General features: G+C 38.7%; 2 protein-coding genes across 9 annotated transcripts; one reads left to right on the top strand and one right to left on the bottom strand.

Annotated features, from left to right (window-relative positions):
• Positions 1-1,820: 1,820 nt before the first annotated feature.
• On the bottom strand, positions 1,821-20,484 carry OXNAD1 (oxidoreductase NAD binding domain containing 1). Of its 7 annotated transcripts, XM_063325143.1 has the most exons (11): positions 20,405-20,484; positions 19,710-19,782; positions 16,891-17,205; positions 15,967-16,129; positions 15,649-15,712; positions 12,285-12,391; positions 8,618-8,759; positions 5,325-5,361; positions 5,119-5,219; positions 2,881-2,989; positions 1,821-2,190 (listed from the first exon to the last, which is right to left on the bottom strand). In XM_063325143.1, the coding sequence occupies exons 4-11, from the start codon at positions 16,095-16,097 to the stop codon at positions 2,036-2,038; spliced, it is 846 nt and encodes a 281-aa protein (XP_063181213.1). In that variant the 5' UTR covers positions 16,098-16,129; positions 16,891-17,205; positions 19,710-19,782; positions 20,405-20,484; the 3' UTR covers positions 1,821-2,035. The 7 variants fall into 7 exon arrangements, with proteins under 7 accessions (XP_063181213.1, XP_063181206.1, XP_063181212.1 ...); XM_063325136.1 differs by having other exon boundaries at positions 5,119-5,361; XM_063325142.1 differs by having other exon boundaries at positions 5,119-5,361; positions 16,891-17,038; positions 20,405-20,422.
• On the top strand, positions 20,467-26,205 carry DPH3 (diphthamide biosynthesis 3). 2 transcript variants are annotated; one of them, XR_010069864.1, is made up of 4 exons: positions 20,467-20,630; positions 20,786-20,860; positions 21,393-21,567; positions 24,367-26,205. XR_010069864.1 is itself a non-coding variant. In XM_063325144.1 (3 exons), the coding sequence occupies exons 1-3, from the start codon at positions 20,523-20,525 to the stop codon at positions 21,456-21,458; spliced, it is 249 nt and encodes an 82-aa protein (XP_063181214.1). In that variant the 5' UTR covers positions 20,468-20,522; the 3' UTR covers positions 21,459-22,958. The 2 variants fall into 2 exon arrangements, 1 of the variants encoding a protein (XP_063181214.1); XM_063325144.1 differs by lacking the exon at positions 24,367-26,205 and having other exon boundaries at positions 20,468-20,630; positions 21,393-22,958.
• Positions 26,206-26,934: the final 729 nt, after the last annotated feature.

Here is a 26,934-nt window from a genome sequence, read left to right as displayed (position 1 = left end):
AGTTCACCTCTTCCTGATCCAACATACAGCCTGTTTCCTTAAGTTCTGTTTGTTCTAAGCCGCGGTGAATACAGATTTTTCTCTTTGAAGCTCAGTTTGCTGAAAAGCTCTAGGAGTATTTCAGTTAGTTGTTCAACCAACTTCTGCAACAATTACAGCACCATTCTTCCAGCAAGGGCTTGGAGTTTCCCAGTTAGGCTGTCTCACTGGTTTTTAAAGATGAGGTGAATGTGAACGTGGCAGTAGGTATCACAGAATCACAGAAAGGTAGGGTTGGAAGGGAGATCACCTAGTCCAGCCCCCTGCCAGAGCAGGGTCACCCAGAGCAGGTGGCACAGGAATGCATCCAGGTGGGTTTTGAACGTCTCCAGAGACGGAGACTCCACCACCTCTCTGGGCAGCCTGTGCCAGGGCTCTGCCACCTGCAAAGTAAAGAAGTTCCTCCTCATGTTTAGGTGGGACTTCCTGTGTTCACGTTTGTGCCTGTTACCTTTTGTCCTGTTGCCCGGCACCACTGAAAAGAGCCTGGCCCCTCCTCCTACATGCTGTTAAAACATACCAGAGAGTGATAAAAAGAGATTAAGACTAGAGGCTAAACTCAGCATATTGAAGCTGAAATGATTTCTTGGGAGAGGCCTACGGCTGGGCTGGAGGCCTTTTTGGCTAAGCACTGGGATGTAATCCTTGAAAAAAATTAAGTGCTTCATACCAAAAGTTCTGTTGCAGGCTGGAGACCAGGTGATGGAATCGGTATCTTTGCAACCTCTGTTTAAGGCAGAGCAGAGGGATGCTGATGGCAAGAAACATGCTGCATTACCTATCTGATTATTGTCTGAAACATCCAACTCCAGGAAAAGAGCCACTAATAAAGAGAAGGCCTGATCTGTTTAACATTTTTAGTAATTCAATAATAATTTAGTATTTTTAATAATTTAAATTTTCCTTATTGAGGTTTTCAAATGTACAGCGGGAATCTCTGCCACTTAAGGACTTGAACTGTCTATACAGATAATTAACTCACTCGTTATGGCTTTTTGTTATTCTCAACATTTATACGATGAGTTTTTCTGCAAGTTGAGGCAGGAAGTTTTCTGCAAGTTCTGCAGGTATCGGCCGTAATCCCTAGAGGTAAAAAACTCATACCTTAAAAGAACAAACTTTACAGAGACTTTTTTTCCAAACAGAACTGGGATGTGCTGGAGCCTTCTAAAACTCTGCACTGAAGCAGGATGAGGGAGATTTCCTGTCTCGGCTGGTGCTGGCCATTGCTGCTTTTGAGGATGTGGCACGTGGAAGCACAAGCTGGATGGGCTCTCTGAGGTTCCCATGAATAACTCTGAACAGCTCTGGCAGAGGCCAACAGATTTTTAACACATTCTTATTTTAAAATTAAACTCAAGTCTGAATATGATTATGAAAAAATGCCTTTTACTGTCAACACAGTTGACAAACCACATAAAAGGTTTGGTTTTTTTCCTTTTAACAAGAAGTGTCAAGAGAAGGAAGTCAGAACACAGCAACTCTACTTCTATTAAAATATTAATTTATTAATATTTATATTAATTAAAATATTAATTTATTATCTAGAATGGGGGAAGGCAGTGTGTTGACACGTTAGCACAACAATTCGGGGCAGATTCAGAAGTCGTGGCCTGAATTGTTATTTATTATAAACTGACCTGGCATTGCTGCACACCTGATTCTCTGCAACTACTGAATCGGGCACTAGCACGCTTGTAAAAGCTGACTAACAAAATAAGTGTGTAAAGTGAAAATGCGCTGCCGCCCATAAGAAGTAAGCAAACCATGAAAAACCCCAGAACAATTAATGTCTTTAATATAAAATCATTTTTCCCCCAAAGCAGGAGCACTGTATTACAAGTGCATTACAAATTAAAGGAACACCATCATGACTGAGGACATCTTCATGTATAAAGTAAAATCTTCCAAATAATTCATAGTCCATTTTCTGTACATTTCAGCGTATTAAAATACACTAGAAACAAATAATATTTTTTCTGTTAAGCGGGTGTCACTACCACCATTTCTCAAAGAAAACACAGTTTCTAGGAACACCAATGTTGGACAGTAGTTTGGATATAGATTCTATCATTGGAGGTGGACCGCAGATGTACCATAAAGTATCCTTAGATACATGTTTTTCTAGATCCTTTTCAGATATTCTTCGCTCTGACAAAGAAAAAAAGTAGGAAATGAGAACAGAAATATTAATCATGAAGTAATTTAAAAAAAAGAATGACTGATTAGAGGTATTTCAAGCACCCCTTTCTTAAAAATGCCAGGCCTGTTTTAAGAATAATAGGTATCAAGATTTGAGGCTTCCAAAACCATTTGTTCTTCTGGGAATTTAGATCAGTATTTCCAGTTGGGATGCATGAGATACTAGTCACTGAAGAGGAGCATGGCTTACATACAGCTAAAAATCCCACATTCAGATAAAAAAAAAAAAAAAAAAAAAAAAAAAAAAAGTATCTCAAACACAACAGAAATAGAAACACGATGAAGTATCTCTTCTTACAAGCAGTCAGCTTATCCTTCAGCAATCCCACCTTAAGCAAAGTAAATACTTAATAACTTCTGTAATAAAGTTTGCAGTGGGAAACACCAGTATAAAGTTTAGAATTAACAGAGGAGGTTTACTGGAAATGAAAACAAAAACTGCAAAGGGAAAATTTTTCTCCAGAGCATAATACGTACAGTGAAATTATTTAGGTATAACTCACATCTCATTTTGAATCTTTAAATGTAAAACTACTAAATTATGCATACACTAGAACTAATTATATTAAACTTCATCCTCTAGGATGTAATCAAACTTAGATTGTAGAAATCGCCTCCGTGCGTTGCCAGTGTATTTACCTGTAACATGTGGCTGAAGTTCTTTACAGATCTGTGAACTCTGCTGGGTAACGTGGAAACGACATGTGATCTTTCCAGGAAATGCATTCATCAAACCAAGAATATTTTTCTGTAACGTTAAACACACTTGCTTATACCACAAGCCATTAAATCAAAGCAGATGTATGCATGCGGTCCCAGAACACCAGTCATTATTACCAAGTACCGAGACTTTTGCATTTCAGCGCTGAGAACTTGATGGGCTTGATTTCGCGGGGCTGACCTGTACACGTACACAGAATTTCCATAGCTGGAATGTGAGTACACTACCAGCCATGTTTTCTCCTTTTTTACATAGGCTGCAATTTGTAAGATTTGGATCTAAGAACCGGTTATGTCATTTCCTAGTTTCTTCCCCATGCAAATTCTCACATTTCCTCCTTCCACTTCCATATGAGTTTTCCATTTAAAAAAAAGCCCTGCGGTTGGTATTTACCATTTGCTAGGAACTTTTTGAGTATTGTCTGCTTTCTCTGGTAAGATGGCTAGACCTTTCACTCTCTTATGTTCTCCAGGTAAAACCAACTACAGCGTAATGCTAATGCTATTTTTACCAGAGTAGAAACTCTGTGATGTTTCAGTTCCCCGAGTCACAACTGTGACAGTTACCACCAAAACCCCAGTGGCTTCAGTTCAAATCATAGTTAAAAAAAACACCAACAAAAACCAAACCCAACTAAATCCGTCAGTCAGATGCTATAGTTAGCTCTGAAACTAAGATTTCTTTACTGTCTACATTCTGCGCTATTTGGCATTTTCACTGCTGGAACGGACACTGGAAATTCTTTCCTAAAATATTCTGAAATAAAAACATTTTCTACTCTGTGAATAGGTAAATTAGCTCATTGTGTTATGTGTTTGCTTACTAACTAGTTACTACACTGAGCAGTCTGCCATGGGCAGCTTAACAAAAAACCCCAGACAGACTCTACTTAATAGACAAATCTGTTTCTGATTCCCTAAGAAGAGCTGGAATGAAGAGCAGCACAGAGAGATGCTGCTGTACGCTGTTCCACTAGTACCTCTGCCTGCTTTCGCTCTTCTGCATGTGACTCTCAACTTCTGTCCCCTTTATAGGGAACCACGTACAATTTGATAGCACTTTTGAAACTAATCGCATCCCGTTGAGTTGAAGTCCTAGGACCACGCCAGAAAGCACGCCTAAGGTGGGACTTAACCTGCTGAAATAATCCTGCAGTCATTCCCAACGCCTACTTGTGAGCTATTGCTCTGCAATTCAGTGACACGGACAGAAAGGGGCAAGTATCATACATGCGACATAAACCGCCGCAGTACTATTTTCTAGTATCCTAGGACAAGAGACAGTCTCTCTTTAACTGAACGAAGGAGAATTTCAACAGCTCAGCAGGTTCCTTGCAGCTTAATAAGGTAGTGTATAAAATGAAACAGACAGCTGAGCAATCGCAACCTAAAGGAAAAGGCCTATCCCCAGTGTCCCAACCATCATAAGGAAATGAGGGTCACATTCAGTCCTAACAAAATCAGGAAAATCCAGCTAAATAGCATCTTGAAGCAGCAAAGTTATCCTTTGTGCTATCCTTTGTAATTCTTTACAGAAGCTATGCTAATTTGACCCTAAAATGTTATCAGTGACCCTTAATTGCTGAGTGTGACACCTGATCTTTAAGAGCTGAGGAAACGTTGATGAAGTACTATTACAAGCAATTTTACAAGAACTGCTTATAAATCCTTTATTCCTAGACTAGTACCCAATAACAACTAATGCAGTATCAATAAAGCTCCCCTATTATTTTAGAAACTATTTCCTTTGGATATAATTGCTTCTGCTAGTCTTTAAATTTCAATGCAACATGTACTAAAATGATGTGGCTATAGCATATAGCATTATGCATACTATTAGTGTGTATATACACACATATATATTATAGTATATATAATCTTTAGTATACTGTGATGGTCTTATGTGATTATAGTCAAATGCAGACACTTAGGGCTGACTTATCAGTGAATCAATAAGGCCAGTTATGCCCAACAACATCCTCCATTTGTACACTGGTATAAGTAATTAAAACACACGTGGGATTTGAGGCAGGAAGGGACATTTGTCTCTGTACATTGTCTTACACAGAGGGGCCCTCTGGAATTTGTCAACAAAACAATACACACACTAATAGCTGAATATCTGAGATCTATTTTTTTAAAAAGCTTTTTATTTACCTTAAATAAGAGTTCGCTTGTATTTTTTGCACTGTAGTACAGCTTCACTGTTCCCATTTTGTATCCATTTCCTTTACCCTCTTGGTATCCCTGAAGATCTGCTATATGCAGCAGCATAGAAAACAATGGGTTAATTCCAACACCCCCTGCTATCAGCACTAGTTTTACAGGGGAGTCACCAGGCTGAGGGTCAAAGAAGAAATCACCTCCCACTCGCAGAGCCACTTCTGAGTCAAGAGTACACTAGGATGGAAAAGAAGATATTTCATTTCAAAACTAAAAGCAAAAGTTGAAGTATTATTCTTCTCGCACCACAGTCACGAGACTTGCTGGGCTGTAATTTTTTATTTTTATTGACCAGTGAAGGAAAACTGGAGTACTTTAAAATAAACGCGCAGTTTCCAGCTATCTGCAGTAATCTGTTTCAGTGTCTCTAGGGATCTAGTTCAAGTCTCAGAAGTTTCACTCTTCTGATAAGCCAGGGTGGTGACTCCCCTTCCCACTCCTGTAAGAGTTGAAAGAGGAATGATTCATGCAAGGGTTTTTCACCAGCAGTATGTGGTTGTGAAAACCCGAGGTTAACATGTGAGATGACACATTTACCCAAACCCAGTCATGTCAAAAAAGGCCTTGCTATGAGGTCACAGAAGGAAGTCAGAACGACTTGCAAAGATGCAAAAGGTTTTTCCATCCCCATTCCTAAAAAATAAAAAACACGCATACATGAAGCAGGTATCCACAAGAATATTTTTTGCAGAACCACTTCTGCATTTGCAACTTCAGAGTTGCAGAAGAAGAAAAATCAGGGGAAAACCTTCTCTCTTCCTCTCCGTTCGTATGTAAGAAATCCTTTCTTACAGAAATTCACCAAAGCATGTTTTCTGATACACAGAAAACTAAAACTACAGCAAATAAAACATTCGGCTCAATATCTTCTTAGTAAACTGCATCCCCATATGAAGGGTGAAACTGCAGCACAGAGAAGCCAGGTGAGTTCGCCCACATCACCGTAAGCCCACAGAACAAACAGAAGCAGAAAACCGAACTCACTTCAGATCACATACAGCATTTAAAAAATAAAGAGGATAGGGAAGCCAAGGAAGGTGGGAAAAAAGGAGAAGAGGGAAGAAAAAAAAAAGTAAAGCTACAAGAAAAGCTGAAAAATTAGTAGTTAATAATTTACAGAATAAAAACACTTCAACCAAAAAAATATTTTTGATATCAGGAAACAGTGCTTGAAACAAAAGAATTTTCATTAATGACACCTGTATAGTAAGCAAAGGTCTAAATATGTAACAATTCCACCAGGAGGAGGAAGGAGGCCCTTTGACACAGGTACTGCACAGACCACAGAGGTTCCTACAGTAGTAAGCACTGACCATTAAAAAAAAAGCTTTTTGCCTTTCTTAATTATTACATAAAGTATTATCTCTCAATTATAGTGTAAGACAACCAGCATTTATTATCTGAAACTAACTTCTCTCTCCCTTTTCAATGGACACTGCCAGGCTTTCCCACCATGTTTTACTTTGTTTCCCCCCAAAAATGTTTATTTCCACAAAGGATACCATATTCTATGTCCTCCTCCTGCCACATGAATCTGGAACACTCCTGGATTAATGCATCTCTGAAACAATTTCATTCTGGTCCAATCTGCGTCCTTAACCTGCTGTAGCTCATCAGGATGGGACATAGGACACGGGAAGACTCTCTCTTAACCAGCAGTCTCCCACATATTTCAGTGTGTTAACCATGGCAATGTCAGGTTTTTTTAAAACAACAACCCAATAAAGTCTAGAGTAATATGGTGAGAAAGTGTTTTCCTTTAGCCTGGTTTGTAAATACAGCATTGAAATGGCGTGGAGAAGTAAAGCAATCAATTACACATACATTCTTCTAAATAAAAGGCTGTACTTTCCTAAGCTATAAAGTACACTGTCCTGAATTTTATTTTTATATACAATAATATTGAAGAATAACTCTAAATACCTCTGAAAAAAGTGAATAAATGAGTCATCATATCTTTTACTCTGACATATCAACTTCAGTTATAAATAACTTTATTTAAAAGTTAATTATTTAAATTAAGTATCAGAGTTTCTTCACCATATATACAACCTTTTCAAATTCTAGGTTGCTTTTTTTTTTTTTCCTTCTTTCCTAAGGAAAAGCATGCACTTTTGTTTAGCTAGAAGAGTCCGTATATACCCTGGAGGTTTGCCCACAGCATCAGTTTTAACCTAGGCTTACCCACTAACTAAAGATTGTCCTATAAATTCAACCAGAAAACTCAGCAACAGCAAACTGACTTTTATGTCATTATAAACAAAATCCTAAAAGAGCCTCCAGAGACTGGGAATTATGAAGTGAGGCCTCCCTATTCTCTAAAGAGCAATACCAAAACCCACACAATCCTCTTCAGTATTAGGTGCTCTGCTGGCACATACATTACTAGTTCTACACATCTCAAAAAAGGTTATTTTGTTTATGTTCCAGTGCTATAACTTGCTATAACAGCAATTAAAATACTGTGGATGGTCACATGCTAACTACAGGATTAGCACCGCTTTGGATATTCTCAATTCTAATAACTTTGCGTCAATCTTTACTGCAACTGTTCGCCACTGAACAAAACTGAAATATCTGTAAACCTGAAAGACTGTGTCAATCTAAACCTTGCAGCCACATTTAAGAAATACAAATGCCAGGCAGAGAACAGTAAATAGGAGAGATCACAGGGGGTTGTGAAAAGAACTAAAGCTGATAGGACAGGTCATCTATGAAATATGATCAGCAGCAGAAACAGGACTCTTCTGACTATAATTAAATGGGGTAAACGGATGAACAAAACACTGCAAGAAGCCAAAGTGTCAGACTTGACTTTTAATATAGCAAAAAAAAAAATCAAGATTTGGGTTGTGTCAATATTACAAAAATATTGCATATTTAAAAGAATACTATAGACATTCTGAAGTATTCTCTTGTTTTGTTATTTCGGAAACAGTGATCTAAATATCTCCTTTTGCTCCCCCTTAATAATCTCTATTTGTATTTATCAGACAATGATTCCCAGTTTGTATTTGTAGAAAGGGCCAGGCATGATGGCAATTTATCAGATGTAACTTTGTAATGTGTAACACAGCCTGTTCTCAGGGACACAAGTTTTAACAGAGGTTTTTCGATTTTTTTCAGTTCATGAATTCCAAAGGAGTAAAAACCCTTATACACCTTAACTACAATATCACTGTAAGTCCACCAAGCACAAGTGGAGTCAAAGATCACAATAACCATATTCCCGCATGAACATCCAATTTCATTCCCTTACAGAATAAAAGGTTTTAAGATGTATGTTTTATTAAAAACGGTTCAACAAGTCAACAGGAGTTTTGCAGTCAATAGCAAAAAAGTGGTCTGAAATAACACACCACCCTCTCCCCCCAGCCCAAAAAGAAAAAAAATAAATATCCAAATCTCACGATCAACGGGTAATCTCATTTACCTCAGTGTGAATCCAGTGAGCAGGAGGATGAGCAGTGTCCTTTACTGCCAGCTCTAATATTCCTTCTCGTTCCAACAGGCCAGGGCTTGAACATATTGAGAATCCCCCAACTACAGATACTCCAGGAATAAAGAAATCAACCCTAAAAATAGACCAGAAACAAAAGTTTAAAGAAAAGCCAACAACCCCAAACATGGAAAACAACAACCAAACCAAAATGTCTGCCTTTGTTTTAATTATTCTTCCTTTACAGAGACATCTTCATTTCCATAACATAACTTTTCCAAAAAAGGACTTAATCTTGAGTAATGCCATTTATTTAAGATTATTTTCATCTAGAAACATGTCATCACCTTTGTTAAACTAGCAGGTTTTTAAACGGTTCTGCTTTTAGCATTAGATGCCACATCTCACAACAGACTAGAATTCTAAGTGTTTAAGTAAATTATTTGCATATTATAACAAAAATACAATATGGTCTGACAGAGTGGCTTCAATCTCACTTTTTTCAGTCTCTTTGATGGGCTCTTCAATTTTGAAACATAAGATTGGAAAAATAATTTTAGGGAAATTACTTTTGATTAGACACTTTCGTTTCTTGAGAAGATATTTCTTGGGAAATACGTGAAGTAAAACCACAGTCTGTAAAAAAAAATTCTTATATGAAAAACCAGTTACTAGAAGCAGAATTGCTTTACCTATTGAACTGCAGTGCCCCCTGGTGGCAGGTATCTTTTTCTAGTTGATAGAAAATTGAACTGGAATAAATTACTACAATATTTTTTAAAGTTAAAAGTAAACCATGCATGAGCTTCTACAGATTGGAAGGCAACATATGGCTAAGCTTTTGCAACACCAGCAATTAGAGAGTATGGAAGGCAAGCCATTATTACACATGAGCTATAATTCATTTTTGTAAAAGTAAGGCTTTGATATTCCAAATAGTATCAGAAAAAGTTAGGAGTCAGTTTATGATCTAACATTTAAACTCCTCGGTGTTGCATAAATCTTAAAATACTTTAATTTTCTACAGCACATAACAAAATCCCTGTATTTCAAAAGAAAACAAAGGTTTAAAACTAATTGTGCTGCTCCACTTAGGGAAGAACCACGCTGGTAAGCAGTGCCAAGTACTAGAAAATCATTATTCAATCCAAGCCTGAGTTAGGCTGGCTCAGTGTTAGTTAAATGAGAATACAACAAGAAATACAGCCTGGCTTCCACTGCACAGATATTTTCTTCAAACAGCAAGGCTGTATTCTTCATGGAGATCACAAATTCTTGAGGGAGAAGCACTTTGAATAGTTCACTACTTTTTAAAGAAAAAATCTTGCCTGCTTACTCCCCACAAAACTTCACCCTTCAAAGAAAAATATCCCATTTTTCTCTCAAAAAATGCACAAAGTGTGATATATACAATACTATAGTGATATAATTTTTAACTTTATGCTAATAAATTTGATCACGTATAGAGGTATCTGACTGCAAATGAAAGGTCAACAACCAAAACCAGTTGAGAAGGCTTATTTTGCTGTCCTCAGCTTCTGCAACCCCACTGACCATGGGGCTCAGCCTTCCTGGAGGTAAGGATCTAAGAGATTAGAAAGGACAACTCTTGTATTGCAGCATTTACTGTATAAAAGAACACCGCAAGATGCTACTAAAGCTCTTTACCACCCTCTTGTGGAAAATAATCTTACTGCTTACATTAATAACAACAAAAAAAAGATAAAATGTTACATTTATGCTGTAAGGTAACAATTTGCATTCAAGTAAAAATGTTCTGATTGACATATAAGGGAAACATTATTCGTGACTCGGGGGGGAACATACAAAACTAAACATTGCTGTAAAACCTAAACTAAACATAGTTTTTACCTTCCTAAAGTACTAATGTAGGCATATGTTTCTTTCTATATTACTATTTCTTTTCCCGTTACATAATTATGAAAGATTTCAGTGCACAGTATACTATATTACAGTGGACCAGCTTGCATTTCTGATGGCTTGTCTCATCTTAGCTGTGTGTAGGAAGGATAAGAGGACTCCTGAAGAAATGCTGCCTGTGACAGCTTAAGGGAAAAGAGTAGTTGTACAAGGAAAAAAAGGGAAAAAAACCAGCCCTATTTAAATCCACAACAGAGAGAGGCGCAAAAAGATATAAAACGGAGATCTTATGGTGGTTTTTCATTTCCCTCCTTTTAAAGGCTACCTAAGCCAAATCTTTAAGAAAAGAAGAACCATTGGCAATTGCTGGAGGAAGAGATCAGAAACATTAAAACCATAAAGCTACTTCTTCAAAGTATTTATAACATGCATATACCTCAATGCATGTTTTAGTAAATCAAAACAGGTAACAGTTCAATATTACTTGAAGTAAGGTTTTTTTGTGCTTGCAAAACAAATTCACTTTTACTTCTGAAAAACTTGATAATTAGAACACTTTCAAAAAATATATGTGTTTTAGTGACAATCTTTGGCTGTAATGTCTTCCTAAAGCAAATTCTAACAAATTAGCCTTTTCTACGCAGGAAATCGTTGACTGGTGTTTTGTAGTACTCATCAAAAAATGCAACCACAGTTCATAGCTACAAGTATAGAAAAGTTGCTGTATCCCTTACAATAGCATTAGAATACTTTCAAGGAAGAAAAAAATGAAAAAGAGTAATTATAATTAAAGCTTTCAGTTTTCAGCATCATAATTTCTAAAACATTTTTGGAGGGTAAATGCACTTTCCAAGTACTGGCAAGCAAGAATTTAATATGAGTCACTGCACATGTGCAAAAACTGCAGCAAATTACTCCACAAACAAATTATTGCAATCAACATCTTGTGTTCTGGTTCTAAATTTAAAAGCCAGCATATTAACACTACATGAGTAACATACGCTGTTAATACCCTAGCAGCTATACTTTGATTCCAGCAAAACCGCTTTCAGATGGCCTAAGCCAATAAAAAGTTTAAGAACATTTAAAATGACCAACGCCAAAAGAAATGCTCAGAGTTTTAAATTAATTTTTAAGAGGAAAAAAAAAAGTGATTGAGTGGAGAGTATTTTTAACAAGGAAGGAAAACAACCATGAAAATCCACTATTTCCCTGGGAAAAAAAAAGCTGTAAGGTTGATTAAACAAACAGCTGATTATTTCAAAGGCTTAATAATTCAAGTTTTTTTATTTTCAAGTTTGAGTATCTATATTCATATATTAATCTGACCTAACAAGCTTGATTTTCAGCATGGAAACTTCTAGCGGAAGAAATTAAAGTTACCAGGCAATTCTGACTTAATTATAAACCAAAACTAAGTAACTTGCAAATCAGCATCAGTCTCGGCTCCACTGTAAAGATAACTAGTAAATAAAGACAGTAAAGACAGCTTGCAGACTAAAGTGCAGCCTACTTCAAAGTATTCTTGAAGAAACAATGTAATATACATAAACCAGAGGAAAATACTGAAACAATCAAACTGAACATGTAAAGAATATTGATTTTTGCCCTTTTAAAACTAATTTTAGCATAAAATTATGTGAAATGTCAGCTATTTCACGGAGCACTCAATAATAAAACATCACATTATATAAATTAATGTTTTTTTCCAGAGCTCAAGTATCACAGGCCTTTTAATATTTTGTTGGTAATTTCCCCCACAAATATTGGAAGATCTTACCACTGTCCTGCTTTGAAAGTAAAATCTTTATTTGCGATAGCCAAACGAAGTCTTTTGACTGTCTTCGATTCATTGGTGATTCCACACACTTTTGCTTGTGAAATTACCTAACAAAAGGAAAATACACCATTGTGTTACGTAGATATCATTTGCAGCAAAAGTACTCAAGAATCTGTGTGCGAGACACCTACCGCTTTGCGTGTTACCTGTGGCATTTCATTACCTAAAGCACCAATATTTTTTCACTGGGGTAGAGAAATAAAAATGGATTCACTTACACAGTCACTGAATGGAGAAATGGTGTTCTACTTACAGTCCACCACGTGTGGCACTTTTGTCAGGTTTATTCCAAGATTATATACAAACTTATTTTATTTCAGTTGAAGAGAACATAACGATAAAAAGAAGCGATTGCTAGTTACCACTTTCTAGATTCTTTTGACATCTATACAAGGCAAACGCTCCTGTATCTTTCCAGCAACAAAGTAAAAGATCTCTGATATAAAGACTGACAAAGAAAACTCATAAAATATCAGCTGCAACTGAAGTCCCAGGGAGAATTCTGGATCTGTATCTAGTTTTATTTAAGTAATTAAATGCACTACTGAAAGGTTATGCATTAATGTGTAATGCATTAATGAAAGAAAACCAACGAGCCTTGTGTTACTGCTTTTAGACGCATACCCATTTGACCACATATGTGATCTATGAACATGGGGAAACAGTGACACAAGCATTCATTGCAAGTTAACAGAAGAGTTTTTTGTTTGGCAACCAGATGGGAGGAGATGTAAGAGCCATAGCTGATACCACTTTTAAAGAGTTTTAAAAAAATAAATTATGAAAAATAATGCTTTTCTAAATGAAAAGCAGATTTTGTAACAGAACCGTCGGGGAGGAGCTCCCCACTTAAACTCTGATGCCCACCAATACAACGTGGATTTTCTTCCCTTCCCCTCCCTGCCCTTCCTCCTCAACTATTTTTGAGTTATAATTATTAGCCTTTTTCCTCTACACAGAGAGTAATGTCCTAAATATTTTCTACATAGGCCAATATGCAGATCTCACTCCGTTAAAAAATTCAGATGTCATTTACCACACTAGGAAATACTAATAATACCACCACAACTCTACCGTTTCTCATTTGTGTAACATCAAACAGATTAAAGAACTATTTAAACTTTAAGCAACTATGCTCTAATTTAAAACACATGGCAGGAAATTAATTTATTCATAAACCAACATCTGAACACATCCACTGTCCCATTAAACAGCAGGACATTTGCCAATTTAAAATAAAGTAGCATACATTTCTTTTCCACTTTAGCAGACAGTATTACAAGGGGAAAGCAATCACTCTAAGTTAATGAGAGAAATGTCAGATACATGATTTAAATGGTTGTTCTGATAGAGAAACCTTAAGCACAGGAAATGGACATTAAGTTTGGATCTTCTTCATTCCCTTCTTTACTCTTCAGTACACTCTCTAATTTGTTCTTTGGTTGATACATCTGACAGAGCACTGGAAATTTAATTCTTATGAAGTTATTGCAAAAATTGAATTTGAATCAGGGTGATCAAATATGTTCAACCAGTATTTTGGACCATCACAAGAATATCCAACAGACCCAGAGCAAGGCTGCAGTGAGAGGGAGGAGGACAGAGGACTCCAGACTTTGCTGTTGTATTTCAAGAAAGTGTTAGGCACTTTTTCTTGCCCTGGTCCTTCCCATTACCACTCTTCAACAGGCAATATTGTGTAGCATGCACGCTAATGTAACACAGACCTACGATTCTTTCATCTTTCTACAGGACTGAAGTGGCCAAATAAGGCAATACAGACTGAGGGAAGCCAACTGCTGATTATATGGAATTTAAAACCAAGCAGAGGATTTAAAATAAACTGATTTTAAGGCAGTCAGAAATAAAGTAACAAAGAATAAATCAAGCATTAAAAAAGAAACAGCATAATCCTCTGATATGCAGAGAATTTGCAGTACCAGAACTGAGCCCTGCTCTTTCACCTATCCCATACAACTTCTTTCTCAAACCTTACACGGTTTCCTGCACCACCTCAGAGCTTCCAAAACCTCATAAGTATCCATTTTCCACATATTTTCCAGCTACCCAGCATTTATGTTGAGCCGAAAAAGTAATCCAGCCAAGCAATCAGAAATATCCAAGATAAAAAACACATGGTTGCAAAACTCAAGTGCAAGCATTTTTTTCATGCCAGAAGTAAACAAGAATGTGCATCTGTCCGTAGCCGTCTCCATACTCATTCTGTCCATGTACTGAGTTAATTTGGCATAAACTGGATCCACCTGAGAAGCCATATGTCCACGAGCAATGCTAATCTAGGCCTGTGACTTATTCTCAACTATACCCATAGTAAGGGAAAAATGTAGCAGAAGACTTAATGACGTACATACATGCACATTAATAACTGTTAGGGCATTTGAGAACACAGAGTTTGTCCTGCTTTGTGACACACACAGGACTGGCCTGTCACAAATGGCTACTCCTTAACACTGAGAGAAGCTAACTAAAAATGGAGAAAGACTGGGCACTGTTTCCCAGTTCCTGGGAATTAAAGACGAGATTTTTTTCAGCCAAAAGTGTGCCATACTTCTGCTGAAAAGTCTAAGAAAAATGCAGAATTGTTTCACTGGTGAAACGTTTTTGAGACCTGAAGTCATATTCTTCCAGTATTTAAAAATTTTAAAACATCTACTTTAGCTAATTACAGAAAGGAAATACCTATATGAAGTATAAGATGTTCACCTCTGAGCATAATGAAAAAGAATGCTTGCTGCACAAAACTGAGATTCAGAATTAGCATTTCTGGATTTTGACAGAGAGCAATGCTCTATCTTCCTTGTACTTCTGAATTAAAATAGATACAAAGTAAGATCCTTTTTGCAACTGTCATGTCTCCCTTCAAAATGTCTACACTTTTTAATCTTACCACCTATAAAAGGACATTTGCCGCATTTTTTTAATCTCAAATTTGAACCAGAATTGTAGAAATCCATAAAAATCTGAGAAGCCTGTGTAGAGATGATGGGTTTCAGTGTGCTTTCATTACTTATCATAATCCATACTTGACCAGAATTCTATTAAATTTCTTGTTCAACATAAATTACGCAGCATTACACGTCACTGACAATTTTTATAACTCATTACATTTCACCCATTGACCACAAAATACACTTACTTTACAATATCAAAATGAAAAATGAGGAGAAAAGAAGTAAAACAGACTCCAGTAGAAGACAAAATGAAGCCTAAGAATCAAATACCATTATCCAGTTTCTTCACACCAAAAAAAAATTACTTACATCCTAAAGAACAGAACACTAACCTCTTGGCGAAAATTATTTGCTGTCCTGTCTAGATGATCCATTTTCCTTTTTGATTTTATTGTGCTGCAACAAAAACCAAACAAAGATAATTGTCATTTTGACAGCTATGCTAGATAGGAATTTCTATTAACGTAACAATTTACCAGAGCAATCCAGACAACAGATGACATAAGTCCAAACAAGAATTAAATACAAATATATATTTGGGAGTTAAATAAGTATTTATAGGTCTGTAATAATTTCTCGGCTTCATTTTGACGGTGTTACTATGACTTTTTTTTTAAAAAAAAAAAAGGTTTTGTATGTGGATAACATACCCGTTCACTGTGCAGTAACAAAAAGCAGAGTGCCTCAACACCACCAATGCTGAATGAGTGGGAAAAATCCTGCTAGCACCTCTCAGTAAATGAGGAACAGTAAACCCCACATGAACAGTAGCATGAGCCATGATGACTAGGCTGTCTTCAGAATCACCAGCTCCTGAAAAATCCATATAAATATTTGTTAAATAAAATACCCACTGTTTGACATGCCTTATTTTCACCCTGTATTTCCATTAAATCAGAAAGGCCAAAGCTCAGCTGGAGCTAAAACTAGCAATAGACATACAGGGTAACAATAAGGAATTTTAAAAGTACGAAAGTATCACAAAGAAGTGAAAATGTGCAGCCATCGATTGACGGGAAAGACAACCTAGTCACAGATGATACGGAAAAGACTGAAGTACTCAACGTTTTCCCTCAGTCTTCACAGGCAAAGCCTGCACCCAGACCTCTGCTGGTACCAGCAGCATCGAGGAAGGAGAGGCATAAGTAGAAGTAGGGCCAGCAACTGCTTAGAGAAGCTGGATGTATTCAAATGCACAGAGCCAGACAGGTTACACTCAAGGTTGCTAAGAGGCATGCTAACACGTTTGCGAGGCAACTGTTTATCTATTACCTATGAAACACAGTTCTCAGAGAAAGTCGCCAATTAACAAGAAAAAGGCTAACGCATGGTCATTTTTAAGAGAGGCAAGAAGCAGTTCCTATGTCCAGTCAGCACCACCTCAATCTCTGGAAAAATGCTCAGAGCTTGTCCCCTTGGCTGTGTGAAAGCTAAGAAAATAATCAGGGAGATTCAACACAGATTTACCAAGGGCAAATTATGTTTGACAAATTTGAACACTGACTGTGAGGAAATGCCTGATCACGCAGCTAAGGGGACAGCAGTGGATACAATCTACGATTCTATGAATATACCTTGACTTCCCTGTGGCTTTTCACACCATCTCTCATAGCATACTCCTTAGGAAGCTGCGGCCAGATGGACTGTTGGAGTGGTTGAAAACTGGCTGGGCAGGCAGAGTGAATTGAAGGCTTGATGGCTTCAAGTTGCTTCAGTTGCTGGCTAGCAACAGTAAGAGTATTCTGGGGTTGTTATCAGGGCTGGTACTGTTCAGTAACTTTATCACTAAGTTGGGTGAAGAGACAGAATGTACCATGCTAAATTAGAGGGATGGTTGACACGCTGAGTGATGTGGCCTCACTTCAAAGGAACACTGAGACACTGCAGGACTGGAAAACAGAAACCTCATGAACTTAAAGAAGTACAAAGGTCTGCACCTGGGGCTGGCCTAGTCCAGTGCTGGCAACCGTCATGCTCCAAGCAGGAGCTTTGACTAGGTGACCCTCAGAAGTCCCTTGCAGCCAACATATCTCCGATTCTCAATGCTTAAACAACAATTTTATTTGGAAGAAGATCAGACAAACACTGAATATGCATTCCCTTTCTATTGATAAAGAAAGCATTCTAGTTGGAAAATTTTATAAACACTAAATAAAACTTTGTTTACAGGTTTATTTAAAAACATGTAAATCCCTCATACTTCCATATATTCTACACAATACCTACATCTCTAAAGAGTTAAGGAAGTAGCAGACACAAGCTACAGTGGAAACATGGTGTGAAGCTTCAAAACTGCACGCTCAAACGGAGCTATGACAGAGAAAGATAAACTGACATGTACAATATTCAAAATAAGTCACAAATATCCTTCACTTACAAAGTGTAGGAACAGGCTCATAGTAAGTGAAGAGATATTTCTCATTGCTCGTAAATCTGCCTTTGTTTTTCCTAAAATGGATTAGCATAATTCCCTATCATATTATCATCACCTATCCAATTATCATATTATTTCTATGATGCAGTCCATTACTTCTTTAAAGCATTCTTAATCTTTTACTTCCATTTAAATCTCTTTTCCTGCATTCTTTAAAAGCATGTAATTTATTTTCAAAATGTTTTTGTTTTTCATTTTGAATCCTTTGAAATGGCAATGATCCAGCTTGTTTAACTAATCAGGCCTATACTCTCTAGGCTTTCACTAACAGCTGTGTTGGCTGGTCACTTAGTAATTTGTCCTGTTTGTAATCTCGTACAAACGGGAGGCAGAGCTTTCATAAATTAGGCTGCTCGGAAATGGAATACATTTACTGTAACTACTCAAAATGCCCACTTTCAAGCACAAAAAATACTTCCTGCAGATTTAAACTGTCCATAATTTTTAATAGCTTTTCAGCATTTAATTTCACAGCAGCTTGCAACTTTTCAAAGTGGAATTATTTAAAATTCATCTACCACCAGTGAGCAAAATTACTTAAACTTTTTTTTGCCATAGCATCTACAGAGTACCATATTTAAACAAAATACTTCAGCATTTTCTCCATGCAAATGTGGACAAACTACTGGTAACAAAAGTATTAACATTCTTAAATTATTTTAGCAAGACAAAGTACACATCTAATGAAGAAGTCACACTCCTCTATATCAGCATGTTCAGTCTGCAAACCCTGAGTGCTTACAAATCATTAAGCAACTCAAATTCATGAGATCATTTTATAATCTGGAGCCTTTTAGATAGCAGATCTTGATTATATCCATCTACATCTACTTTTTTAGGCTTTCAGATGCTTTTTGATTCATGTTTTCAAGCTTTTCACTCTACCACATTAACTAATTCAAAGTAAAAATGAAGGATGTTTGAAAGTAGACATCCTTATGTAAGCTGTTTATGCCAATAGCTGTGACTAATTAAATCATCACAACATCACAATGAACCACATAAAATCCAGCGCTCTGCTTCAGAGGCCAAAGACTGAGAATAAAGATTTAATTATTCTTTTTTCATAGTTTTTTTTACTCACCTCACATCCTCAAAACCCTTTCCGTAATTAATTGCTAGTAAACACAGCGACATCTGCTGGTAAATTAGGTAGCCTAACTTTAAAATCCACTACAAAGATTCTGGATCGTTTATTTATATTTAGTTTAATTCTGCTGCTTATGTTGACAGGCACTTAAAACCAGCCTCATTCTCATTTTCACTGCTACCACTTTAGAAAGCAAACATGTTCAGTTCTACACATGAAAATGTAAAACAAAAACAAAACAAACAAAAGTTCAGTATCAATACATAATACTGAAAACAAAATAAATGTCAGGCTTATTTTATTGTACAAGCTACAACTTTGAAGTCAGAGCTGAAAGATTCTATTGATACAGACTATTTTAAGACTGAGACTCTACCCTAAATTAAAAACAACTGTTGAACAGTAGTTCAAGATACTTGTTCCATTTACACTATCATCAATCACTTTCCAATCCTGAAAAAGCACAATAAAAACCAACTGCAATTTTTACACTGTAACTAATAAATTCCAAAATCTCTTTTAATGAGCCCTCGTTCTCCTCTACCATATGAAAGTCTGAGTCATGCTTTTACAAAATGCGAACAGCCTCTCCCCCATCTGCCATCTCGGCAACTTTTTTGGCTCATCCAGCTCTTTCTTTGGCAACTCCCTGCCCTCCAAGAAGCGCAGTGCTTCAGCCTCCCAAGCTCCTGTCTGGTGGGATGTTCTCCCTTTATTTTTCCTTCTCTTCTTACCCAAGCCCTTACAGAAACAGCCATTCCAAATACTCCCCATCTTCCTTCGCTTTGCAGACAGAAATGAGTGTTTCTTTTGTATATGACTCCTTCTCACTTAGAATTATAATCAAGCAATTCATTCGTTCTCCTTACCCTCTGGCCCTGGGTTAATATCACTTGAGATCTACGACCGCATCTCTTCTTTTCCTCAGTCCTACATCAGTATCTGAAGGGAGAGAGTTACTTTTAGTCAACTCCTACCACACCTAAGAGCAACCTACTAGATAAGTTAATGCAAGAGAGTGTTGAGGGGCAAGCAAGGACACTGAAGCAAGCAGGATAAGACATCTTTTACCAAAAGCAAGTGCCCAGATCGGTAAGAGATACATATCCTTCTAACCAAACTGTCCCTCCTGTAAAAATCATCACCCAAAAAAGCTTTCCCCCTTTCAACTAGCATTAAGGGGCCCAAGGACGGGGGGGGGGGAACGGGAGAAGCCTGCCCTTGGCTGAAGCGGGGCGGCACGAAAGGCTGGAGGGCCGCCCTCCCGCCTCGGCCCATGGAGGCGGGGAAGGACAAGGTGGCGGCAGTACCCTTCCGTGTCCCCCTCGGCCGCTCGGGATCGCCGCGCCGCCTGCGAGGCGGGCAGGAGGCCGGGGCGGGGAATAACCCTCAAGGCCGAGTAGCGGAGGGTACCGGCCACCGAGGGTGGCCCGAGGCCGCCAAACTACTTCCCGCCACCATGAGAGGACAAACTAGGGAGGGTCCCCCCGCCCCACGCTCTCCCCCTCGCTTCCCCCCAACAGACCCCCGGGTCGCGCGCCCTACCGCAGCAACAACCCCCTACCCGGTGCCACGTCACGTGACCCCCCTCTCGCCCCGCCCTCGTCACGTGATAGAGGGCGTCCGCTCCTGCGTCCCTTCCGCCTCCTCCCGTCTCTTCCTCCCCCCCTCCCCGGGGCGCCATGTCGGTGTTCCACGATGAGGTGGAGATCGAGGACTTCGAGTACGATGAAGAGACCGAGACCTACAGCTACCCGTGCCCCTGCGGGGACCGCTTCCTCATCACGCGGGTAATGGCGGGCGGGGAGGGGGGGAGGGAGGGAGATGGAGGGTGGAAGTAGCGTTAGGCCGCGGCCCCGCCTCCGCCGGCCGCGGGGTGTCTGTGTGTGTGTGGGTCGGAGAGGCGGTGGGTCGGTGACTGTCTCCTTCCTGGGGACTGTTGCAGGAGGACCTGGAGAACGGCGAGGACGTGGCCACCTGCCCTAGCTGCTCCCTTATCCTGCGCGTCATTTACGACCAGGTGGGTGCGGGGAGGCGGCGGCCTGCGTGCCCCGTCGGCGGCCTGCGTGCCCCGTCGGCGGCCTGCGTGCCCCGTCGGCGGCCTGCGTGCCCCGTCGGCGGCTCGGTTTGCCGCGCCGCCCCCTGAGGAAGGCGCGGTGGCAGCTTTTAAAAGGCCGTGGTAAAGGTGGGATAGAGTTGGGTGAGCTCGTGGCTCTGCTGTTTGTGACTGCGGCTTATGCGTCATCTCTTGGTTTTCTGGTCTCCTTCTGCCGTGTTTGGGGTTTAAAAAATGCCTGCTTGTGTAAGTGTGGGGTTGAACACTGGCAAAACATCAGTGGTGGCAGGGTCTGTCTATGACTCTAGCAGCCCTATCAGCTAGCCTAATGGTTTTTCTTACCTAGTAGCTATGTTATGGTTTTCATGTTTTGGGAGACAGTTTCATACCACCTATACCCAGGCTAGAAAACAAAATGTTTATCTGGTGGTTTTTTTGAGGGAGAGGAGACCCAAAAATAATGAAAATCAACTAAAATTCTGTTTGCTGTCTTTAGGAACAGTTCATGCGTGATGAAGTCGTTGCAGAACCTTTGACAAACAAGGAGTTGATTAAATGCTGATGAATGCATCCTGAACCGTTGCTGCTTTAGAATAAGAAAGTAAGGACATGGCAACTGTGGAAAGAGACATGGTCCTCTTCCTGGAAGTGCTCGCTACTGTGAGATACAGGTGCAATAACCGACTGTCTTCATAATTTGAATGAGAATTTGCTGGGACATCAACACATGAATGGGTTTTGTTCAAAAGGGTTATACATTTTAAAAATTACATAAGTTGCCATATGTATTTGAGGAGTATGATCCCAATTGACAGGAAGTCAATATACAGAAGAAATATGCGGAGTTGTGAAATTAAAACGTTTATCTAGCAGTGGCTTCTTAGCCTGTGGAGAAAAGTGGGTGACATGTGGGCATGTATCAGTGTGAAATGACATGGGGAGCTGAAATGTTGAGAGACAAAATTGAGAAGTCTGTATGACATGATGCCATACAGAATTACAGCTTTGATCCAGTGTGGTATCACCCAGGATGTGGGCTCACATACTTCCAGCCCATGTTTAATACAGGGGAAAACTAAGAGACCCAGAACCAATGCTGCTGGTAAATTGTTTTTACTACTGTAAGTACAAAGAGGCTGCAGTTGTATTTATATGTGCAGTGGGTGCAACACTTGATTTGTGGCAAATTGGTTTCTTGAATTGCAGTTGCTCTGGAACACCTTTGGTAGCTGTTATCGAATGACTCTCTGACATAATAATGATGTACTTTTGTGGGTGTTGTGTGAAATGAAACAAAAGGAGTCCAACTTTTTTTACCACTGCACAGCTAGTAATGTGCAAATGGACTTGAACTCAAAGTGCATTGTAGTTTACCCATATTTTCTCAACAATTTTGTGATTTGACTGTTGCAGCAAATATAAAATGGGCTGCAGTTCTTTGTGCCATTTGCAGTAGTACATTTGCTGAATTTCTCAGTCTTCCTTTGTTGGTTTCTGTCGTTTCCTGGATAGGAGATGCACACATTTCAATTAATAAAAAGGAATTTTTTAGGGTAGAAAAGAATTGGTAGAATATACTTCAAAGTACATTGATTCCAAGACTACGTCTTGTATTAGAAGCCTCTGCATTTAAGTATTTATTTAAAATTATGGTCATTCGTGTGTTTTAGTAGGATTTGACATCTGTGAAGTTAAATTTGGGGAAAAATACTCATGCAGCATTTATTTAGTTGTTTTTCTCCAGGCACTAAAGATAAGCAAGTCTTACTGAATTCTTGCATTTAACTATTTTTGTTCTTACAACGTTCTGTGAATGTTGAAGATAAACATTCTAATTCTTAAAAAAACAGAAAAGAAAAAAAAAAAGAAAAAAACCTACACCCTTCAGTTAGAAGTTTTGATGCAATATGCACAGCCCAAAGTGTTTTCATGCCTAAACCAGAAGGTGGCACTCATGTTACTTCGATATCTGTGCTTCAAAAAGAAAAAAAAGCTGTGGTACTTTGGTTAGCTATATCAAATATTTATTTTGTCTATTTAAATAAAGATATTTAAAACTGCACTAGTGGTTATAATGGGCCATTGCTTATTGTGTTTGTGCACCAGCCACAATGATTTCCAGAAGTCTTGAGTTGGTGCTGCTGTGGTGATGATACTGGAATTTCTTCACGTTAGCTAATAAAAAGTGTTTTGGTGTATTGAAAGATGCAATAAAGCAAATTTACAGGAACGCTGTTCAAGCTCCTATTGAAATTTCTACTGCATAAATATCTTAAGGATTTTTCCACAAGTCTTCTACATAAAACGAAGTAGAGTAAGTTTCAAATGGAACACCAGAGAGTGTATGCTCGGAAGTAATTACATCAAAGTAAATTGACAGGTGTAGCATCTCTAAAGGTGCATGGATTTTACATAAGTAATTTGACTATATTTCATTTTATAGTGAAGTTAAGGCACTGTTACAAAGACTTCTATGACACTGGCGTAGAAAACTATTTATATGCCATATGGTTGTAAAAAGTGTTTATCAATTGAATTTTAGTGGCTTATGCTAATACAAGCTTTGGAGTGATTCTCTGTAGTGTTCCCTGCTCACCTAAAATAGAGGTAATGGCTTTTTTAACATTAACTTTAGCAAAATTGGTTACTTTAATACATCAGTTAGGGACTGTTAATGCTTAAGGTTTCATGATAAGCATATTCTTACCAAGTATGGACAGGATCCAAGTTGTATAGTGCAATTTATATGCACATTAAGTTTATTTGGTTACATAGTTTATATCAAAGCTTTAATGAAGTATGTATTACATTTGCTTTTCTGGAGGTTTTTTACAGCATAACACCAGTAAAGTGTTGTGACTGACTTTGTTAGAAAAGGATGTGGCCACACTTGCCCACATAAATTGCTTTCAACTCAGTCTTATTGCAGTGTCGTGAGGATCTCAAGACGGTAGTTACTGTCTCCAAAAAAAGGAGATAAAACAAGGATGGATGTCATATAACTCTCTTGTTGGCTTTTGGCAATCAGAGAGAGGCGTTTAAAAACCATTGCTGGTTTGTGGCTTTCCATTCTGCTCTGCAGAGAGGAGTGGAGTTCTGTAGCAACAAAGTTCATCCAAACAGCTGCCCACTTCTGTGTTTTGTTAACTTGTAAGAAACTTTTGACTCCAGTGAGTGCAGACAGCTTTTTAGAGTTCTTCTGTACTGTGTAATTCCAAAACACCAGTCAGGGCAATCTGAGTAACCCATCAGAAATGTTCCTTTTCTGGAATTCAGTCATGGGGTTTCTTCAGAGCACCGCAGGCTCTTGCGCGGCGTGCAGACCCCTTACGTGTTACGGGTGTATTACATATTATTAGAAAACAATGGTTCATTTCTCTTCGAAAAAGGCCATTGTGTAGGACACAAAGAAGTCTTTTGCGTGCTGTTTGTATCTGACCAGCAGATTGATTGATTATGTATTTGATTAGGTCCTTGACTCTGCACAGAGGAGGCCAGTGTGATGAAAACAGCATCGTGTGAACATTAATGGAGGAAGTTGTATTCACTAGAGATTACAGAGGCTGGAACAAGATCAACTTCAGATATTCATGCTCTGAAATTGCTAACACTGTTAACACTGTTAAACACCACTAAACTCCCATATAATATTGAAAACAAGCAATACGCTGTCTAGCCACAATTTTATGGGAGAAATAAAGATAATTTGTTCTTCATTAAACTAAAAAGGCTTAGCTTCTCCAAGTAGTCAGATTCTTGTTTGCATCTCAAAGAAACTTGCTGAGAAGGTCATGTACTTTTCACTCCTTGTGCCTGTACGTCAGTGGCGTACGCGATTAGTTTTTAATAGTTGCTCCAGAAGTCCATGACAGCGACCTTGGACCTCCAAGAGCTGAGGTCATGAGGCCACCAATTTAAGCTGTTGCACTTGTTCCATTTGTCTTTGTGTCAGGGAAGTTGTAACGTCCTGAAGGACACTTACGTTAACACCTTGGCATTTCTTCCCTCCATCACAATTTTTAACTTTGGTTCTCCACACCAGTCAAAAAAATTACCTCCTTTGCAGAACATCAGTTAAATAAAGAACATTACCTAGATTACCAGGTCCATCTACCAAGAAGCAAATGCTGATTAGTTTCAAATAAACCTTCAAAATTTCAGTTAAGTGCACTGACAGCTGTGTGTTGTCACTAAGAAAAACAGTTGCTATGTATGCTGTTTCCATGCCTATTACAGTTTAAAGTTCAGGCTAACTGTAGTGGTAGGTGTTTATTAACATTGAAAAATGGAAGCTGTGCCAAGCTGGAAAACTGCTGTCACAATGGCACCGGCTGTCATGGAGGAAGTGGGTCAAAAGGGACTAACCAAGAGGGTAAAGGCTTAAGCAACCTGTCATCACTCCTTCTTCCACCCCTTGCTGTCACTGTTTCGATCTGTTTGCGTATCAGGTGGTCACCTCTCCAAAGTTCTTGGCAGCTCACCAGTCCAGCACAGGCTTCCTGTCAGGTCATGGAAAACCAGTGCCGTGCTGTTTGCCCTGCTGCTGAGCGCAGCCAGCCAAGAGGAGCTTGCTCCCAAGGCCAGGTGATGCACGAAGGTCACCATCAGAGCTGCCCCATCCGGCAGCGCCATCATCCAGCCGGACAGGCGATCACCATGGCTACTGTAAGAATTATATCTCTAAAACAACATAAGTGAACAACAAATGGGTATTTTCTGCATTAGGTTATGTGCTGCAACATGCAATTCTAGCCCTTTAACCAGGTCAAGCAGAAAGTGGGGCTCTCAGAGAGTTCTTTAGAGCTCTACCTGTGTGGAGATTTTTTTTTTTTGAGCCAAAAGATCAATCATGGTGTCCACCAACCTCAGGCAGGAACAGCCCCGTGAGCCCTCGCGTTTTGCTTTCAATGTCCGCCCTCGTTCTTCGTGTTCTTTGTCTTTCCTCTCCTCCATAGAGAAGGAAGGAGCTCTGCCAGCAGGTGGTGATCTAAGGGAATAATTCAAAATACGTGTGATACTGGTGTTGGCAGCTGTGTAATTGAGAAGTAAACTTTTGCAAGCCCCAAATAAGGGGTCATCGTTGTGGAGTGTTTCCAAAGGAAGCAACTAGACTCACTTGTGAGTATTATGATCTTATGCCTGCTCTCTTCCTTCTAGTGGAAAAGTAATTTAATTTGCATTCATGAAGTAGTAATTAATTCATGAATATTTGCCCCACATATATATTGTTAAATAAGGTCTTTTTTTTTTTCTCTTTTCCATATTTTCAGTTGTTTTCTGATGAATACAGTGTAATTTTCAGTGTCCCATTTTCTTCTCAGAGTCACTTCCCTGAGAGATTTTCAGTCAGCTCATTGATGTTGCAGAAACCAAGCTTTCAAAATTTACGAGTTGGGCCCCTGAAGATCCTAAGTTTGTCTCAAAACTGTAGTATTAAAAAGGTGTTTTAAATTTATTCTGTCAGATTGAAGCTTTTAGGGCTCAGATGTTCATTTTGCTACCAATATTCGCTTTTTTGTTGTGTGGTGGTTATTTTTTATTTTTGAGTCAAAGCATAAGGTCCTTATCATGCTGTTTGAATGCTGAAGCTGTTGCTGTAGGGAAAGATCCAACTATCACAAGACTCAGGGTAAAATTAACAGGAGCTGGCAATACACTGACCCATAAGTCACCCCTTCAGTGCCCTCTTCGTGCTTTCTGCTCCATGGCAAATGGTGTTGCTTTGGTCTCAGCTGTAGTCCTTCTGGACAAGTCAGAAAACAACTTTTTGGCATGTTCCTTATTTCAAGTAAAAGTTATTCCAGTCCATCATAACACTAAATAGCTGCAACGTTTCTGAGCATGATCTTTTTGTGTGTGGTCCTACATGTGTTTACACAAAATGTAAGTTTCTGGTATAACCTCAGGAAGAATAACTATTTTGCATCCCTAGGAAGAAATTACGTTTTTCAAGGGAGTTGGGTTTTTTTGTTTGGTTGGTTTTTTTAAAATACATTGAAATAGATACTCCTTAACAGTTGTAATTTCTGCATATCTCT

The sequence above is a fragment of the Chroicocephalus ridibundus genome, chromosome 2 (assembly GCF_963924245.1).
Source record: "Chroicocephalus ridibundus chromosome 2, bChrRid1.1, whole genome shotgun sequence".
Classification (NCBI taxonomy): Eukaryota; Metazoa; Chordata; class Aves; order Charadriiformes; family Laridae; genus Chroicocephalus; species Chroicocephalus ridibundus.
The sequence above is the reverse complement of the archived record's forward strand: the minus strand, read 5'-3'. Positions and strand labels throughout refer to the sequence as shown.

Coding starts and splice junctions, on each gene's coding strand:
- OXNAD1 (XM_063325136.1), bottom strand. CDS start 16,097: ATGGCTCATGCTACTGTTCATGTGGGGTTTACTGTTCCTCATTTACTG. Junction 5,362..8,617: donor CTCACTGGATTCACACTGAG/GTAAATGAGATT, acceptor TTTCCATCCTAG/TGTACTCTTGACTCAGAAGT. Junction 2,191..2,880: donor ACTTCAGCCACATGTTACAG/GTAAATACACTG, acceptor TTTCTTTGTCAG/AGCGAAGAATATCTGAAAAG.
- DPH3 (XM_063325144.1), top strand. CDS start 20,523: ATGTCGGTGTTCCACGATGAGGTGGAGATCGAGGACTTCGAGTACGAT. Junction 20,631..20,785: donor ACCGCTTCCTCATCACGCGG/GTAATGGCGGGC, acceptor GGACTGTTGCAG/GAGGACCTGGAGAACGGCGA. Junction 20,861..21,392: donor TGCGCGTCATTTACGACCAG/GTGGGTGCGGGG, acceptor TGCTGTCTTTAG/GAACAGTTCATGCGTGATGA.